The following is a 20,665-nucleotide window of genomic DNA, read 5'->3' as shown; positions in this document are numbered from 1 at the left end:
TTTTGAGATGGTCAATTGTTATTGTTGTGACTAAGTATATATCATGGACAATGAAACAGGTTTAAATGCTTCAGTTCATATACAAGCTATATGAATGTTACAGTTTCCATTAAATTATGGGATTAATGAATGTTTACATTGTATTCAAACGTATTATGTTGCCCTATGTCTGTAAATATAAAGGTTTTTTTTCATATATTTTACAATGTATTTTAATTTATTAATCATTTTAAATTAGTTTTCAATTATAATGTATTTGCCTCTAAAAGACTAATTGATTTCTCTTGATTTTTTATTCTGTTTTATTTCATGTTTGGCATCTTACTTATTATGTTATCATCATTTGTTTACGTCTATTGTTTTGTAAATCATCAATTCAGGCTGCACAAACTTGCTTAATAAGTGATATATGATGGGTAAAGTTTTGACTGGATAATTGATTATAACTTTGTAAAAGTTAGCAACCTGTAGTCTAAACTCACAGACGTCCACCCTGAGGCATAATACCAGAGTGAGAACCAACATACACACATATTATATATGATTACTTCTGGCATGTTGTGTAAATAACACTTGCTTTTTGCTTCTCCTCAACACTTTCTAGTTTTCCCTCATGGAAATGGTAACCTGGCAGGGCCCAGCTGCCATGTCAACTCTAAAATCCCCTCTCGGGTGGGGTTAACTTGTAAATGAGATTATACTGTTGGCGTGAAAGGAAACTGCTGACATGCCTGTGTTTCCTGTAGGTGTCTTATAGAAATAGACTCCTGAGTCCATGATACTATTTGTCGTTTGACCTGAGATTCAAATCCCTCATTCGGTGGGTTTACAATGAGGAAGTTTTTAAGTGGAGAGTAAACGAAACATGACACAGTCAAATTCAACATTTTATTGCCCTTAGAGCAGCAATATAATAAGTGAACCAGCCTGACAGTGTGACATAATCAGGAATTTTCTTGTACAAAGTAAGGTGTAACCATCTATCCTAAAAAATAAACGTTGTCATTGTAAAATATTTGTTGTTCAAAACAGGATACAAATTGTCCAAAACAAACATGATCATTACCAATTCACTTTTATATTTTATATTATATACTTCAAATCTTATAAATAAAATAATTCCAAGATGCTTTTAGTAGTCTGCACACCAGGTGCTTCGAATGCAAATGCAAAAATGCGGATATACTGAAATGTAAAAGGCTGTAATGAAATAATACAAAAGTGGATTCTACAGATTGAGGGTGTTTCACTGGATTGTCATGCCACAGTAAAATGGAAAGACCTGTACAAAAAAAAATCCAATTAATCTCAGAATAAAACAAATGGGGTGAAAAAAAAAAAAACTTTATATCAAATGACATTGCCTTTCAGGACACTGTGAAGTTCACCAGCAGCGGGAATTGGGAGGTTTTGCTGGATTAAAAATGACAAAGCCTGTGGTATTAAACTGCAAAATGTAAAACCATCATTAAAATACATTTGCAGTCTCGATGATATTTTATTCCAGATCCTAAATGTATCATGCCAAAGTCTCTATGTTGAATTAATGTACCCAATAACCTGCTAATGTTAGCTTTACAAGACAAATGATACTGACTGCTAAAGCTGTGAAATTTGATTTGACCATCTTGAGCTACATGCTGAATGGTACGTCAGTGTGATCGCTAATGAAAATGACAAAAAAAAAAAAAAAAAAACTGCAATGAATGAAAAAGTACACATGGAATAAGTCTGTCAGTTCACAATGCTTCATGTTCACTTTCTATACTTTGTCTGCATCTATCACTCCAACACTTACTATCCCAACCCACTTCTCCACACCATTCACAATTATATACACGGCTCCCTTTCCTTTTTTTCCAACTTTTCATGTTCCTTTTTCGATCACTTTACTGCATATCTCTCAATCAAACACTTTCTTTAATGCACCTACTGGACTTTTTTCTTCTTCTCTTTTCTATGCGAGTATCTTATTGTACCTTTCAGCCTTTTGTGTTTTGTTCCTTGGATGTATTTGTCGAAACTCTGTGCTCGGGTGTTTCAAAGGACGCTTCTGGGAACAGCCTTTCTGTGTTGCTGTTTGGGTGACGTCGGGGAGTTGTCTGGAGGGGGCCACTGTGGTTTAGTTAGCTGAATATCATCCTCTATTTTAAAGGCTTTCTTTGGGGGATCGAACTGCGGGGGCCAAACTACAGAGATTTTACTGCTATGTGGTTTGTGTTCATCTAACGGTTTTCTCATTTCACTGTCACCACTGTGTGTTTTGTCGAGTGAACTTATGCTGCTCGTGGAATATCTCCATTCAAGTTTCTCATCTGAGGGAATAGGTCCGCCACTTCCTGCGGTAGGTTTCTGCCCAAGTCCATTATCGTAATTCCCTTTGGACTTGAGAAGCTGTTTGTAATGGTGGAGGCAGTAGAAGTGTCCATGGAGAGAGACATAATTGCCAAGGCTACAAAAGAAAACAGAAAATTCTTCAATTAGGTGGTGAACCACATCAAGATCAATAACATATTACCCTGTCTTGACTAGTACTCATATAATTCATATTGACAATTGAGGTATTCAATGAAACAGTATACAAAAATGCAAATACAGTATTTACAACTTATGCATGTCATTCCCTAAGAGGAGAGAGTAATATAGCTGTTTTGAACAGTTTCACAAATTCACATGGTTGATGTGTTGACTCTCTCCAGACAGAGACAGTAAAAAGAAATGTATTTATTGAGATTGCAATGTTCAAGGAGTACCTTCCTGAAGTTTATTTGAGTACTGTAAATGCCAGCGTTACCTTAATTTATTCCTGCAGTGCTCGCAGCAGAAACAGGACTTATGGTACTTTTTTTTGTCCACTATTAGCGCATCCATCGGGTAAGCTCTCCTCCGACATGCTGTGCAGAGCTCTGACTTCGGCACTCGAGTCTGTTTCAAAGAGATGACATGCAGATCATTCAGTTTTGTTTCATTTATCCCACGTGAGCCATGCATATGAGTTCAATCATGATGCCACAGAAATCCCTTCTCCATTTACCTTTCAAATGAAAAGCAACAAACCAAGTAATACGTGTCTTACAATTAGGTGTGTGACATAGTCAGAGAGCAGAGGACTAACTTTTTTGATAACCTGGATCATTTAATTTATGTTTGCATACACATTCATGCATTTCCAACCAAAATATTAGCCCCTGATGTTAAAAGCACAAAAAAACATGGATCTCCATGCCATATTTTGGTAAGTCACAACAAATACCGACATTCAAGCTTGGAGTGGTTTTAATTCCAATTTCATAGCTTAAAAGAATCACTCTGAGTCTTTATCAATATTATCTGCTCGTTTGTTTTGATAAAGTATTATATTATGCCCCTCACAGGTATTTGAATTGATTGAATAAAAAGAAGTGAAGGTCGATATATGTATATACATATTCAAAACTTAATAATGACAGTGTTAAAGAGAATGAAGAAAAACTGCATTTAATTTTACTCATTTACTCATGCGGTATATTGGTTCAGGACCAAGTGCTTGAATAATGTGCAACTCTATTAAACTTCATGGCAGAATTTAAAGCAACAAATTATTTATAAACAAAGTTTCAGCATCAAGTATTGAAATCCTGTCAATAAATATTTGTACGAAGTTTGACACAGACGTCTGAACGGCCTTGCACCGGCTGGTGCATAAACCTGCAACTTTCTTCACAATTTGACACATTCCTATCAACCAACTTTCGGTGACTCAAGCGAGTTTTTATGTTTGCATGCTTCAAGCCTTAAAAAATCTGAGCATGTTAACACTGATCTTTTCTGCAGACCCTCTATGGTTAAAAGGTTGTTAATTACAAAAGCTGCTTCTGTCCTTGGATAGACATAATCCAAAGCAGGGAGTAAAAGCACTTTTCTTGCAAACGAGCACTGATTATAATTCAAAGAGAACCGATTCATTGAGCACGCTGTTAGTTAAGGTTGTTTCATGCCACACAGTTTTTACCCGATGAGACAATCTTCGTCTGATGAGACACTTGTGACGTCTCCTCAGAAACAGTGTAGCCTAAGCTCTTGAAAACGGTCTCGCTCGCTGACCACGTCTCATGGAAGTTCCTCAGCAGTTTCTCCGTCGCGTCCTCATCATATGTTTCTGTTCGTCTGGCGGCAGCTTTTCTTTTAACCGCATCAGCGTAGGAGAAAGGAACCCGTTGAGTCGACGCGCTCTCTGTGTGCTCGGTGACGGCCGTCCTTGTTCCAGTGACCTTGTTGCCGAAGTCGTCCACATTTGAGAAATGCTCAGTGATTGATTTAGTTTCAGAGAAGCCTGATGGATCGGCGGCAACAGTTCCCAACCCAGTTTTCTGCAGCGAGAGGGGGCTGCCGTGCTGACAACCCCCCTTGTTCTCCCGGCGACTTTCCCCTTCTGAAGTGTCGACTGTTGTTTCGCTCAGGTTTGACACAAGCTCCTCCTGATACTTTTCCTCGTCTTTGAATGAGAAACTTTGCTCACCCAGTTCAAAAACATTTTTAATAGCCTGGATGTCAAATGTTGGCATTTCCTGTTCCAGCATGTGCGGTTTCTCATCATCACACTCTGGGTTTTCAGTGTCACAGTGAAGCTGCTCTGTTAGTGGAATAAGCTCTTTTCTGATATACGACTTCTCTTCTGATGATTCAAATTTGTTTACAAGACTAGACAAGTCCGCCCTGGGAAGCTCATCCTTTTCTTTGTTCTCGTTTTCTGCCTCGCACTCTTCCGTATCTGAGCCCAGTCGTTCTGGGATGGCAATGGGCTCCTTTCGCACGTAAATCTTATTAATTTCTGCTTTTCTAGCTTCTTCGAAAAACTCTCGCTTTTCTTTGACAGATGTGGACGATAACTCTGGATCTGGGTCAATCTGGCCTGATGCCACGGGGATCTGCGGTTCACTCTGTATTTCATTTGCATTCAAATCTTTTGAAATATCAGTTTCACCTTTTGCATGTGCTGTATTGACAACAGGGAGCCGGGCCTCCTCAGATAGGCTCTTTTTGGACTTTTCTCTTGCAATCAGCATCCCGGAGGTTTCCACCACCTGGGACTCAATTTTGATTTGGCGATGGAAGGAGGGAGGCGACTCCACAATCTCTGATTTCTTTTCTGGGATTTGATTTGGAAGCAGTGGCGGTGGGGTGACACCTCGTGAGAGTTTTGCTGTTGTGTCCTTCAGTCGAGGCAAATTTTCTGCTTTGTCGAAGGTCGGGGAAGGTGTAATTCTGTTGAGGCGTGATGTGGGGGTGTCACACCTGCGCGGCGGTGGCGTGGGAGGTGTGGGTGGCCTGTGCAGCAGAGTTGGAGACAGAGCAACTCTCTGAGGAGAATTTGTTCTTCGCGTCGACTCGATGGTGATAAATGTTGGCGAGGGAGAACGCATCCTGAGTAAAGGTGATGGAGCTCGAAGGTCGACAGACTTGCACCGATTCACTTCTTCTCTTGGTTTTTCCTGTGAGGTCTTCTTCTTTGTTTGGTTCTCAACTTTAGCAGAGCCAATACTGATCCTGGATATTCTCGGTGTTGCTGCACCTGAAACTGTTTTCTCCGAAATTGGCTCACGTTCATGCTTTTCCAGCGTTTCATTGTCCAAAAGCATTAGCTCTGCCTCTGCTAGTTTCCATACAAGTGAAAGAATTTCTTCATTTTTTTGTACATCACTAGCTGTTATAGATCCCAAAAGTTCACATTTTCTTTCCGGAGTCATGAGCCAGTCTGGTATTGTACTTATCAGGCTCTTCACAGTTTCAGAATCAGTCTTTCTTGAACTTCTCTGTATCTCTGAAATGTGAGAGATTAACACTTGGACCTTTTGCCTCTGAGACTCCTCTTTTCTCTCCATTGTAGACTTTAACAGTTCATTTTGTTCTGACTCGCCTGTCACTGTAATTGGGACATTCCTACTTTCTTCCGGTGGTTCCGTTGCGCTCTGCTGAGTAACTGTCATTTCTCTCCTCTGAGATCCCTTCACATGCTTTTGAACTGCTTTTTGTTGCTGGGAATTCTCATCATCTTTACTTTCTGTGGTAATGACTTCTCTCTTGACTTGAATGCACTCTTCTTTCATACTTTTGTGAATTTGGGAAACTGGGACTGTTTCCTGAGTTTGGTGGGATGTGGCTTTCTTGTTTTCATTTGCCTCTGTTTTTGTATCTGTTAAAATGTCTTTACTTTGAAATAATTGCACAGCTCCTTTGGACTTTTTGGACTTCTTTTTCTTTTTTGTTGCAGTTTGAGTCTCTGGTTGAGGCGCAGTGTTGCTCATAGTAACAGTCGACACAGAAGCAGCAGGAGCAGAAGTAGTAACTTTCCTAATCTCTGGCTTTAACTCTGTCTTCATTTCTTTCGGTTCATCGATTACTTTCACCACAGCAGTTTCCTTTACTTCTACTCTATAATCTTCTGAAGCACTTTGTTTCTCACTCTCACTGGATGTTTTTATCTCGGCTTGTTTTTCTTGCTTATTGTTCTTTTTCGATTTTTGGTTTGCTTTCCCTGATTTACCATTTGTGTTTACAGTTACTGTTTCTATTTGCATCAGCTGATCAAGGGCACTTTCCTGGCTTTTTGTAGAAGAATGATCACTTTTCTTAATATTATCACAATGCTCTGACTTGGACTCCTTTATATTTTCTTTTGAGGTTTCCTTTTTGGAAGCTGGATCAGGATGGTTGTTGGCCAACTGTGTTTTTACAGTTTCTGGTTTCACCTTGTCAACTAGTGTTTTGTCTTCTTTTTTATCCTCAGATTTGCTGGAGCCTTTTGCTTTGTGATGATTAGATTGCTTATTTGTATCATCTGTAATGCTCTCTGTTTTTGCAGCACTAATTGAGGCCTGGACTTTATCAGTCGTTGCAGACTGAGCCGACTGCTTGGAAGAAACAGACACTGTTTTCTGTGTACTTGTTTGCGTCTGTTGTCTCACAGTTGATACGGTTGAGGTCTTTTGAACGGAGACAACCTTAGATGTCTCATTAGCAACAATTTGCTGTTGAGCAGATGATATAATTGTAGAACCTGCAAGGAGTTTTTCTTGATGAACATTGGCATTTGAGAGTAGAACCTGCTTGGATGAATCACTTGATTGAAATTCTGAATGAATACTCCATCCTGTCTTTTCATCTCTGGGCTGTGTGGTTTCAGGGCAGCTATAATCTGACTGCGCTGTATCCTTTGCTGAAAGCATCTCGAGAGCAGAAACAACTGAGTCATGTACCAGAGGAGGAGTTGGTGTGGTTGGCGGTGTGTTCTCCTCTCGCAACTTCCTGAACTTCTCTTCTGCTTTAATTAACGGTGTGTTGAATTTGCTCATTTTCCCTCGCATGAAAGGAGGAGGAGAGGGAGGGGGAGTGAATTTAACAGGAGCAATGTAAACCTTCTTTAACGGTTGAGGTGATGGTGACGGTGGAGGAATCTCATATGGAATAGTTTTTGACGTCTGTGTTGTTGTTTTTATTTGGCTTTGAGTCATTTTCACAACTTTCTCTGACGTGGCCTCCACCTGATGTGTTTTACCAACTTGCACTTTAGATTCCAGTTTTGGAACTGGGTGTAAAGCAGGGCCTTTCACTTTTCTCACCATCATCTTTTTTGCTTTTGCTGGTGATGGATGAATTGTCTGTGCTGGCATGCTCTCCAGTTCTTGTTGAGAGGGAGGAGGAGGAAGAAAATCTTGCTCAGTAGTTAGTGGTGGAGGTGGAGGAAGAATCTGATCAATATCAGCAGAGGGAGGAGGAGGAGTAGGAGGAGGAGGAAGGTCAGCATCTGTCACTGGTGGAGGTGGTGGTGGGAGGGGTAGCTCAGGCTCTGGTGTTTGGGATTTTAGGACATACATATCAGTTTTCACTTTAGTTTTACCTTGTTTTATCATGCCCCTTTGATTAGATTTAAGATTCCGAAACTCAGTTTTCACTGTTTTGATGCCGTGGTTTTGAGTAATAGTTTTATGTTGCACCACCGTTTCTTGAGTGGACTGCTCAACAGCACAAGACTTTGTTTGATTAATTTCAGTTTCATTAGACGTAGTGTGACTCTCTTTTGACGATTCAACCACTTTTGCTGTTTTTATCTTTTGTATGTTTCTTTCTGCATCTGTATTCAGGTTCTTAACAGGGGGACTCTGCTTGACCTTAACTCTTCTGTATGCTCCAAGTTTGACTTTAGGAGAAACACGCTGTGCTGTTTCCATCAATGATTTTATAGTGCCTTTAACATCCCCCTTTATCACTTCCTCTTTTTCTAACTGGGTTTGTTCCTGTGTCTCATACAGTGACTTTATTGACATCTTGACATCACCCTTTACTTCCTCCTCAAAGCTTGAACTCCTTTGCAGTTTTGGTGAAGATGGAGTGTCCATTAAGAGCTGAATTGTTCCTCTGACATCTCCCTGAACATTGATTTCCTGCTGACACACCCTTCTTTCACTGGAGACGTCATGCAGACTTTGCATCGCTGTGTGAATATCACCCCTAACAATTTCTTCCTTTTCAACTTCTCTCACAGCCTTCTTTGCCAACTCCAGTGATTTCAATGTGGCTTTGACATCTCCAGGGACTAAATCCTCAACAGCAGCTTCAGCCCTGGATGTTGACGATTTCTCAAGGGACCGCAAAGCCCCTTTGATATTTCCTCGTATGATATCTGGCTTCTCCAACTCTTTGTACTGCTTCTGAGCCCTCTCCAAACAGCGCAGGGCTTTTGGTATGTTGCCTTTCACCACCTCTTCTTTCTCGACTACGACTGTCTGATTTACTGATTCAGACAATGAATTCAGAGCCGCTCTTAAATCACCTTTGACTATCTCCTCCTTCTGGAGTCCTTCTAGAGAGAGGGCTGGTTCTGACATAAATACTTTCACCGTGTTGTGAACATCCCCAGGTACAACATCCTCAACTGTCCGCTCAATTTGTGTTTGATTACGGCCAAGGATGAGTTTTGTGCCCTTGATATCACCACCAACAATCTCCATCTTATTTGGGTTATCAGATGGTGTCTCGTCAGGGCCCAAATGGAGCTGTTTGAGATAGTCAAGAGCTCCAGATTCAATGCATGTAGAGTAAAAGTTGACATTTCCTTTTTCGGCTTCATCTACTCTTATCTTTACCGTCTGATCAGACTTGTCTTCACTAGACAGTCTTTTAAGAGCACTCCTTATGTCTCCTTTTACAATATCTTCTTTTTCAACATTTACATTGTCTTGTTGATTCATGAGGGAATATATTGTCATCTGTACATCTCCTCTTTCATCTTCCTGGATGAGTATTCCATGTTTTGCGGAGCCATCGTCATTGAACAGGTTGCTGATAGCTTTTTGAATGTCACCACGTAATACTTCCTCTCTGTCAATATTGCTTGATCTCTCTTGGCTGAATAGTTGTTGCACTGTAGAGCTAATATTGCCCTTCTCCTCTGAATCTATAACAATCTGCTGCTCCTTTGTCTCCTGTCTGTTCAGTAGATTCATCATAATAGTCTGCAGATCTCCCCTGATGACTTCCTCTCGTTGGATCTCTGGAGCCTCCTTATTCATCAGCTGGTATTTTGCCATCCTAACGTCGCCAATTTCATCAGTTTCAATGAGAATTCCCTTCGACGTGACCATTTTCTGGCTATAAAGTTCCTCAAGTGTTCCTTTGATGCTCTTGCCTAAGATTTCGGTTCTTTCTATTGTTGTCTCATTAAAGTCGTTCAGTGGTGTGGTTTCAAAGAGCCATGTTGTTGTCTTTACATCTGCTTTGGGAATCTCCTCCTGAGTGACTGTTGTGTTCTCTTCTTCATCTGTTTCTTTAATGTGGTCAAGAGGATTTTTCTCAAAAAGCCATACTGATTGTTTGACGTCTCCCTTTGCAACCTCTTCCTTTTTGACCGTTTCAATCAAATTTTCAGAGCTCATGCTTCTTATTTTGTCAATTGACTGAGTTTCAAATCTCCACTTAGCAGTCCTGACATCACCTTTTTGTATTTCACTGACATTAACAGTTTTAATACTTTCCAGTGAGGAGTTGTCGGACTCAAAACGATGTTTATTCATCTTGACATTGCCACCTTGAATGTCCTCCACAGTTTTTATTAAAGGCCTATTTTCTTCAGCAATCCCATCAAGAGGTTGAGTCTCAAATTTCCATTTGGCTGACATGACATCTCCTTTTTGCACATCTTGGTGAGTGACAGATTTGATGACATAAACCTCATCCGTGTCCTTGATAGCATCAAGAGGTTTTGTTTCAAACAGCCACCGGGTTCCGACAACATCGCCACGAGTCACCTCCTCACTTGTGACGGTCGTGACCTCATGGTAATGCCCCTCTTTATCCTGAATAGCATACAGGGGCTGAGTTTCAAACATCATGGTGTAATTCCTGACATCACCCTTCTCTTCTTCGTCGCAGGTAATTCTTCCCGTTCTGATCATATCTATCTCTGAAGTAACATCACGAATTTTATCTAAGGAGCAGGTCTCAAAGATGAATCGACCCTTATTTACATCTCCACCTTGTACATCATTTACTGTGCGATTGTTGAAGGATTCCTCTTGGCAATCATGTATGGCGTCTATTGATTGGTTTTCAAAAAGCCATTTGCAGTTCACAACATTTCCTTTTTGTATATCCTCAGCCTGGACTCTCTTAAGCTTTTGCATCGATTCCTCAGAGGTTGATGTCATGATGTCGGTTGTTTGGTTTTCAAAAATATACTTCATTCTTGACACATCTCCAGATGCGATGTCTATCTCTGTGACACGCTTAAAAGAGTCAGCCTCCTCCCCAGTGAGGTTCTCCAGTTTCTCTGTCTCAAAAAGGAAACAAGCCATTCTGACATCTTTTCCGCTTATGTCCTCTTGCTTCACCGTACATGTTTTCAATACTGTTTCTGTCTCGTCATGGATGGTATCGAGTGCTTGCGTCTCAAACAGCCACGTGCAGGTTTTGACGTCCCCCTTGCGCATTTCCTCAGCTTCACTCTCGCCCTGTAACTCCTCTCTTTCATACAAGACATCCATTGGTTTTGTCTCAAACAACCACTTGCAGGTTTTGACGTCACCCTTCACAACATCGACATTTTTACTTGTTTCCACAATTTCTTCATCGTCAATGTTGCTGAAGTACTTTATGGCATCAAGAGGCTGTGTTTCAAACAACCACTTTGCGGTTTTAACATCCCCAGACTCAACTTCTTGTTTTGATATGCCTTTGATTATTTGATATTTGTCAATGCCCTGATCAAACTGATCTATTGGTCGTGTTTCAAACATCCATTTACATGTTGTCACATCTCCTTTTACAACCTCTTCACGACGCACTGTCTTCACTTCATGGAAGTGTCCTGAACTGTCTTGCATGGCGTACAGTGGAGTGGACTCAAACAAGTTTTTATTTGATATCACGGCGCCAGATGTTACACCCTCAATGAGAATCTTTTGTGATTCATTCCTCATGCTGATGTCTGTGCTTTCGAAGATTTGCTTGTAGTTTGACACATCCACTTTATCAATTTCTTCCAGGTCAATGGTTCGGATAACTTCTTTATTTTCCTCTCTAATATGTTCCAGAGGATGGCTTTCAAATCTCCATTTCTGATGTCTAACATCACCCTTCTCTTCATCAAGCGCTACTGTTTTTTTCAGTTTTCCGACCTCAGCCAACTCCTTCAACTCCTCATTTGGAACCGTTTCAAAGTAATGTCGAGCTGATCTCACATTCCCTGCAATAATATCTTCTTTTGTCAAAGGAGGCGTATTGGAATCGTCTTTTAAAGTATCCATTGGCTGTGTCTCAAAAACCCAGCAGTTCTTGCGAACATCTGCCTTGCAGTATGTTCCATCCTCCTGTGTGAGGTCATCCTCAACATTAACAGTGCGAATGATCTCCTTCTTCTCCTCTCGTATGTGTTCGAGGGGTTGACTCTCAAAGCGCCACTTTTGGTGTCTTACATCACCTTTCATTTCTTCATTTGCTTCAGCCTTCTTAAGCTTCCCTACATCAGCAAGATTTTTCCTGGCAACTTGAGGGCTACTCTCAAAAAAGTCTCTTGCAGATCTGACATTGCCCCCGATAACATCTTCAATAGACTGAGATTTGGAATTAGAGTCATCTTTCAGAGAATCCATTGGCTGTGTTTCAAACACCATGCAGTGTTTGCGTACATCAGCCCCAACAATCTCTTTTTTCTCCATTTGCGAGGTTTCCCATTCACCCAGAGAATTTATTGTTTTTATCTCAAACAACCACCTGCCCCAGTCTCCCTTATTGCTGTCCTCCATAGAAAGACTACACACAAGCTTCAGAGCAGTAGGCTCTCTGTTTGCCATGTCCAAAGGCTGAGTATCAAAGAGCCAACGTGAGGCAATGGAGCTCTCCAGTTCTGTTTCTATTTTGCGCACGGACTTAATCTCCAGCATCTGGCTTGACTGACCCATAATGATGCATTTAAACTGGGTGTCAAAAGTGCTTGTTACAGTTTTCACCTCGCCGTTGATTTCCTCTAACACTGACCGTAAGCTCAGCAGGTGGCTCTCATCAATGGTTTCAGTGTGCCCGAGGCTTTCCATGAATTTATTATCAATCATGTAAATTGTGGCATTTCCATCTTCTTCAGTGAATACAACCTCTTTGGTTAAATCCTCTTCTTTATGCATTTTGTTCAGGGTGTCCATTGTTTGGGTTTCGAACAACCAGGCTGCAGCTCGAACATCTCCCTTGTCAAATTTATTGAATTTGTTTTTATATTCAGTTGAGTTGATGTTTTGTGAGCTGAGCGCATCCATTGGCTTCGTCTCAAACATCCAGGCTGTACGTCTCACATCTTTTCCAAGAATCATTTCCTGCTGAATTATTTTTTTGTCGTCTTCGCAATCATCTGGGATGTCGTCTTTGATGGTATCTAGTGGTTTATTTTCAAACATCCAGCGCATTGCCTGCACGTCCCCAGGGAGAATCTCTTCCCATTCCCCATATTCTTCATCATTAATATCATCAGGGTTACGACCGTCATCCTCATACATGTATTCTTGGGTCTCCTTGTGGTTGGTGTCACTTTCATTGTAATCAATAAAGCACTCCTTCTCAATGTTCTTGCGAACCTCAGGATGAATGTGCTTGTAAAGACGTTTCAGCTCATTCATGCTTCTCTGCTTGAAGAAAGCCTCCCTGTTGAGAGGGCATTTGGATGAGTTCACTGGCTCTGGAGGTTCAGGTGAGTAGTGGCACTCTGGGTTAACTTCACTATCCGGTGGCATTTGGAGTAAGTCTGGTGGTGGGGGTGGTAGATAATCAGAATCATCAGCTGGTGGGGGAGGAAAGTCCTCGTAATCGTAATCGTAATCCATCACTGCAGCCATTGTGCCTTGCGTTACTTCAGTCGTCGACATTTCACACACATCACTAGCCACTGTGTTGTTCTGAGTCACACTGGAGGACCACTTTGATCGATTGATGTCACGGCCACACTTTGAGAAGAACAAAAATGATATTTGCTCTTCAATAATTACAGACCCATCACATCACTTCATAAAAAATCTGTTATTTACAGGTCACCTTGCTGTAATAGTTGCACATAAATTTTAGAACATAACATATGAATAATCTCACTGAGCAGAATGTGTGATTGTTGAAGGTTAATGAAACTGTTTCGATAAGTTTCTTTCGAATGATGCACAAACATATACATCAACATGACATGTTAAAGCAACATTCTATATTTAATTTCTGTTTAATGCCATTAAAAAGACATTTTGTCATCATAATTACATTCCAGTAATTATTGGTCTATATTGTGATGTTGACATTGGTGACAGAGTCTGACATGCCCACAATGCATGCAGATCTGAGTTTAACCACAGCTTTCCTGTTTTTAAATGTCATATAATAGTCTTCTGTCCCTGTTTACCCTTAATCAGACTGACTGTGAGTCACCACTAATTTGTATTATACCCATTTAACAGAAACAGCCGCGAAACATGTCTTAGAAGTCAATGTGGGGAAAAGCCTTTGATAAATACATGTATACAAAACAAGACCATGTTTATTTTCACTTGATTTTGACACCTAATCAAATCCATTGGAGATTCAAGACAAAATATGGAGCCAGGAGCAGCAGCAAAAAGAAACAGAAAATATTTACAAGGTGACCCACTTCCCTGCAAGAAGACAAGATTTTCTGCAGATTGCTGCATGAAAAAAGTTTCTCTTGATTCGTGGTTTTATTGCTTAAATATTTCAATGTAGCTCCCCAAGCAGAGTTTTCTGCTGAAACAAACTATACATGTTTTCAGTAAATCAATCACTGCTGAAACTTTATGGTTTATGACCTAATATGATGCGTATTTCTAGTTCAAGTTAATACAGTCAAATAATGAATATTCTACCTCGTAAGCTTATTCTACTGAATCTTTATCACCAACTGAAGTGAAAACTATTACCTTAATGGGTTTTTGTGGAGCGGCCTCTTCTATAGTTCTCTCAAAGCGATCCCTCAATTCTTTTGTGGTGTATCTGGGAAACTCCTCTTCTAAAAGTGAGCACATAACAACAACCCATACAGGACTTAAATTAGCACAGCAGTGACAGCTCATACAGAATGGCCTGGAAAAAATTGTTATCCAACTTACCTGTTTCATCTTGATGGTTTTCATAACTGGATGACAAATTGTTCTCACTATATGACACCTGTATATATAAAAAGAATTGTTGTGAACGTTACACAGAGATATACCGGGGAGACCTTTTCTTTTGAATGTATTTTTTTTAATCTTAGCGTAATCGCCCACAAACTCTCCCATTAATTACCAGAATCTGATTGACTGTGGATAATTAAAGTTTTCACTACACAAGGCAATCAACGGTGTTTGCTCATTAGCAAGCGTTATTAAACTGCCCGCGAGAAAGTGGGGATTGATAAAAGTCCTGTACCATCGTTTCTTGGTTGAAATTCTGCTGCTGACTGCCTGGGACGACCTGCCTGCTGCTTGACACCGTCACCTCCGAGTTTGACGACTCCTGTGAAGAAGAATGAGTTGGCGGTCTGACATGATGAAAATGCTTGGATCCCACGCATACATAAATGCCTCTCTGTCTGGATGCGCCACATCATCCCCGATACCTCGTCATGACCACAGATGTGAGTTCACTCGACTCACATTTACTGTGCCAGCCAAAGCTTAATGGTACACAACTGAATACCATGCAGAGAAGATGTTAGACCAGATTGCCTGCTGCAGTTTGAAATGACTAATCACAGATGGAAGTTGGATGACAAAGAGAGCATCAATCTGTTTGCTCACACTAACAGAATTTTACATTTTTTTCCCCCCATTGCTTTGTTAAGCTTTGATTTACCAAAATGGGCTATAATGTAAGTGAAAATGCCTTGAAGCTTTGAAAGGAGGCTGCTGAAAATGTCAACTAATATCTAAAACTTAAGCCCACACACTTTGCAATGGGTGCAACAAGAAGCGCTAACAGCCTCACAGTTAGCGTTTGGCCAAAATGGTATATTTTTTAATTGCCATCCCTCGTGACCTAAACACATTCATCTGCTTCATGCTCTCTGCATCAACCTGATGAAAATGCTCTATGTAATGTGTACCTGCACAGCTCTGTGATGAAAATGAAACTGGGTTACACTGTGTGAAGTTGCAGTTTCCTGGGTCTCAAATTGTTTCCTCACACTTGCAAGTCCCCCAGGCAGGGAACAGACCTCCGACTCTTCCATGACCTAATGAAGCAGGAAACATCATTAGCCGCCTCCACTTCTACGCGACCTGAAATCAAACGGCTGCTTTATGAGGCTATTCTGTCTGGCATGCACGCAGCACAAGCTGTCAAAAGTGGTCCAAGTAATGCAGTTTGGTAATTTAGCCATGTGTTGGGTTTAAGAGTTTTGTATTTTTCTGAGCAGTTTTACCAAGAAAAGTAAACAATATGTTCAGCTTCCTGCAGTCGTTGCCTTATAGTTCACCCGACAATCTATTCATACAGCTCTGGAACAATGCTGACCTCCTCTTATAGTTTAAACATAGTCAACGACACCCCGAATACTGCTTGACTATACTAAGAATAATAAAGACAAGAGCACGTCGGTGCAGCGCAGCTAATGTGCTACATGGATTTCTCGCAGTATTTCAGATGATACAACATGAAAGCAAGCAAACAAATAGCACTGAGCAAAGAGGGCTTTAACTTCAACATATGTTTTCTGCTACACGGACAGCTCTGTCAGGTACAATAGCTATAGCCTGCACTTGAAACAATGCTTGTCCATGCAGAAGGTGAAGTACCCCGCTGGGAATGGTGTTGTCTGCTTGCTTGGAGACAGCTGGAGACGCGGCCTCACAGTTGGCCAGTGGGATGACCTCTGAGTCCACAGAGTGAATCCAGATTCCTCTGGTTTAATTCTTTCAGGAAATCCTGTCCTGGTTAAACCTGCACTGCCTGCAGCTGATGCACAAGGAGCCAAATGTAAAAAAAAACAACAACACTTATTAAGCAATATCATTAAGTATCAAACCAAATTAGATACAGTGATGCATGAAGCACTGCCAATGAGTACACTACAGTTTGAGTACACATATACAAATATAAGACATGATGAGTATTTCACATTTATTTATAATTCATTCTACATTAAATCTGAAATAGTACCACTCCTCACTCTGGTAGTATATATAAAGACAACTACTTGTGAGCTGTTGCAGTGCAGGAGGTGCTCCTGTAAATGGTATCTTGAAGATACCCCTCTGGGTGATTATTTAAATTAATTATACACCTGTCTCCTCACACTAAGTTATTCACTCGATGTGAGAGACTTATTAAAATGTGGGTACACAATTGTCCAAGGTGACTGTTATTATCAGAATGCAGTGATTCTGCTTCTCGCCCTTGGGTGGAAACATTCAGGGCCACATTTTAATGATCAACATTTAAAGTCAGAAAAACATGGTTCAGCTGCAGTGGCGGCATGTAATGGTGCGCTTGGGAAAGTTTAACAGCAGAGAATCTAAGTGCAAGATTCAATTAGACTACCTAATTTATCGTATAAACGTTCTGAGTGTGTCATAAATTACCTCATTAAAGTGTCATCTATTATCTTAGATATATTCTTGTAACTTAGCAGATATCTGCTACAGTGGCCATTTTTTCCCCCTGATTTTCTCAATGTGTGCCTGCATCATGCACACAGTCTTGGAAGCATGTTATTATTCTAATAACATGTCCTTTAACAAACTAAAAAATGTAGCACCATTGAATTCAAAGCAGGCTGTTGTCATTAATGTGCATGTAGATCCAGGATATCTGCACAACCACTGAAAGATTTTATTACATTATTACAAAATGTTGCTCTTTTACTAATATGAGCATTGTTGGTGGGTGTTGCATATTCAGTTTTGGACAATTGCTTGCTTATTGTTTATCACTTCTTAGGTGTGTCAAGATTACCCAACTAATGCCTCGTCATAGGTCCCAGTCCACTGTGATTGTAAGAATCTATAGTGAAGATGTGAGAGTTAATGCTTTACAGTTGAACCACCGGATATGAGAAAATGTGAGCTATGTCAGTCGGTCACAAACAAAGACACTTCGTGTTTGCTCTGAATGTTCATTTTCATTGTATTCAATGTAATCATTATTATGTGTTTATTTAATTATTATTTTAGAAATTAAAACAAAAATTAAAACAAATGAACTGTGACGTGTGAGTCAATCACAATAGAACATCTGACTATTTGAAAAATATGTATATATTTCAATTATTCAAACAGGGATGAAGTGATTAGCACACTTGCCTCACAGTGAGAATAACCATGGTTCCTGTTCATGTATCATGTCCTGTCTGTGCAAATGCATTTTTTTCTCCAAGTACTCCAGTCTCATCTCACAGTATAAAAAACTTGCATTTGAGATTAATTGGTCATTCTAAATTCTCTTCTTGTAAACATGAGTGTGACTGTTTGATCTGTTTGCCTGATTGGTTTGTTGGATGGGCTCAATCCGCCGTGATTCTCACTTGAATAAAGCAGCATGGGAGATGGGTGTTTTAAGTTATAAGCTTATGTTCACTTTGCACTCCACAAGTCTGAATGTTTCTCAAAAATGTCACTTTTATAACACAGAGAGAATTTAAGAGGATCATGTCTTCTATAACAATTGATTTGTGTTGTCACTCATCGCTGAATGCGGTCTATACTTGATATGCATGTACTGAGTTCAGATGACCATTCACAAAGTTGCATTAATCATACCTTTTTTTGTTTAATACATTTCTTGAGTATTTTTTTTTTTTAGAACGAAATTAGTGCATTTGTTCTCCACAAGACAAGCATCCAGACACAAAATATTATAAACACATCCAGCCGTTAACATCCAAAAGCTGAAATTCACAGCTGTAAAGTTATGGCCTCTTTTTATGCTTTGGTTTTATTCATTTTTTATTTTTATTTTTTTTTCATTTAAATCAAATGTTTTCCTACATATAACAGAGTGACATCTGCATTGTGCATTGACTGTGGCCCAAAAGTACAGCATGAATCTCTTCACAAAACACACTGAAGGAAAATCTATATCTCATCTCTATGGAAGGATACTTGAAAGCAGCAACTTGATGATAACTTTCCGATTTTTTTTTGTGTCAGTAAAGGTCATGTTTAATAACTTTTAATAATTGTTTTTCCTCCAAAGACTGAAAACTCCATAAAGGATTCAGTCAATGAAATATTATAAATCCGTTACTGGAGTTACAGACAGATGGTGATTGAGCTTAATGGTGGGCTAATAAAAGTTCTCTAACACATTAGTGTTGCTATCTCAAACTAATGGAAGAAAACACTACACTTGCTCCAACACAACATCTTTTTCACTCTCTCTCTCTTTACTGCTGGCTGATTTGCAGCCTATGTGTCCACTATTTTAGCCTCGGAGGAATGGTGGGTATGTTTACGTAAACAAACTGCAGCATTAAGACAGATCAGGGACAAGTCTTACACAACTCTTAAACTGGGCTATTTCTATTACCTCACATGTTAACTTTAGCAGTCGATCGTTGCAGGTGAAAAATTTGTGTCAGCATCATATTCCACTCGGGGTCACAGAGGCATTAAATTGTTAATGCCTTCAGTGGAACTCAAATTTTACAGCCCAAAAAAAAAAAAAATGTCAACAGGCTGAGGCTATCCCATGACATGTAAGGCTGGACTGACAGCTCAAATAACAAGAAAGTGAAGCAATCTAGGCGCCATGCACTCGCTAAAATAAATCAAACCTATTTTAAACTTAACCACGATGGGTCGCATTTCTCCGTGAAATGTAGACGAAAAATGGGAGGTCAAGGCTGTTCTTTCTCAAAGCTTCTCTGTAACTTGCACTGATGATTGTATTTGTACCTCATTTCCTGTTCCGCTTCAGTCATTCTTTTTTCACAAGTCATGGTTTTAAAGGAAACAAGGCAAATTGACACATAGATGGGTGGCCTTGGTACAATCTACTTTACACTCCACAATCCCATCTGTTTGAGAGGTCTCAGAATTAACCTCATGTTGAGTTATAATTAAAAGGGTCACTTAAGCATTGTAACCACAGTGCGATTCTTATTGTACTTCTTTATCTTGTGCTTTGTGTGAAATGAAATAAAGAAATTGGAAGGACAACTCAGAGTGAAGAGTGGGCAGCCTTTCATGGTTTCTGTGTGGTCATCAAGTATGTATTTATAATGCGCCAATACTTTTCTTGTCCGAGTATAAACATAGAACATCACTTGGATAACTTGATACAGATGACTGCCAGTTACACGAACAAAATTAGTTGCTTTCTGACAAGTTTTGATTCCTTTTAAACACAAAAACACCGACTGTCTGTTACCTACCAGGGAAGGTGGATGACGACTAATACAACTCAGATAGTAGAATCCCACAAGAAGGCCACTGCGCCCCCCGGCCTGCAGGGTCTCTCCAAGCAAAAAGCAAATCCCAGTCAGTGTTGGAGACCAGCTCCAGTACTATGTGTACACCTCTGTCCAACAAGCAGACAGTGACAGCTGATTTTATTTTAGACTCTCCGCCCACTTGCAAAAGATGGACGTGGAGTGGTTTTTTTTAGAGAGTGAGGCCTCCTTGCCTCCAATGTCAAGTCCCCAGAAAATCCATACAGAAATACTTCCTGTGGCTGCTTGTGTACTAGTAAATCAGGTCACGATGGTTTCATCATCGCACCTTTCATCGGAGAGCACAGCATCAGCAGCTGCTACCGCCTGTCATGATACACCAAAATATGCCCCAACAAATGCTCTCAAACAAGTACTCTCATTATTCTCCGCTCCTAATAATCCCAAAGCAGCGTGATGTGGATGTCGGGTCGGCGCAAACTTAAGCGCCAGTAAATGGTGGTGAAATGCGTTGGCCATGCGCTGCGCTTTGCAGTGGGCCTGAAAGGGAGTCAGTGATGTAATGCTATTGGTTGGGGAGAAGAGAGTTCAGGGGGCTGTAAATCCGGCGAGAGACACCTCTGAGTGTGGACGAGCTCGCCAGCTCATCTTGTTTGGCTCAGCTGCAGACGCAGGCGATGGCGCCAGCCTGGCTCTGGTATGTCATGGAAGGTGGGCCGGTGTTTGGAGACGTGACATGTCTGCCAGGCTTCGGCACAACCACGTTCCTCCACAGAA

At 40.4% G+C, this 20,665-nt stretch overlaps 1 protein-coding gene across 2 annotated transcripts; it reads right to left on the bottom strand.

The window, feature by feature from the left end:
• Nucleotides 1–874: 874 nt before the first annotated feature.
• Nucleotides 875–20,010, bottom strand: xirp2b (xin actin binding repeat containing 2b). 2 transcript variants are annotated; one of them, XM_080497910.1, is made up of 9 exons: nt 19,871–20,010; nt 16,293–16,452; nt 15,602–15,730; nt 14,926–15,012; nt 14,625–14,682; nt 14,436–14,524; nt 3,992–13,463; nt 2,795–2,925; nt 875–2,452 (listed from the first exon to the last, which is right to left on the bottom strand). In XM_080497910.1, exons 3-8 carry the CDS (start codon nt 15,725–15,727, stop codon nt 2,834–2,836), a joined length of 9,924 nt encoding a protein of 3,307 aa, XP_080354036.1. In that variant the 5' UTR covers nt 15,728–15,730; nt 16,293–16,452; nt 19,871–20,010; the 3' UTR covers nt 875–2,452; nt 2,795–2,833. The 2 variants fall into 2 exon arrangements, with proteins under 2 accessions (XP_080354036.1, XP_080354037.1); XM_080497911.1 differs by having other exon boundaries at nt 16,293–16,446; nt 19,871–20,001.
• Between the last annotated feature and the right edge of the window lie 655 nt (nt 20,011–20,665).

The sequence above is a fragment of the Blennius ocellaris genome, assembly GCF_963422515.1.
Source record: "Blennius ocellaris genome assembly, chromosome: 6".
Classification (NCBI taxonomy): domain Eukaryota; kingdom Metazoa; phylum Chordata; class Actinopteri; order Blenniiformes; family Blenniidae; genus Blennius; species Blennius ocellaris.
This window is presented reverse-complemented; position numbering and strand designations above follow the sequence as displayed.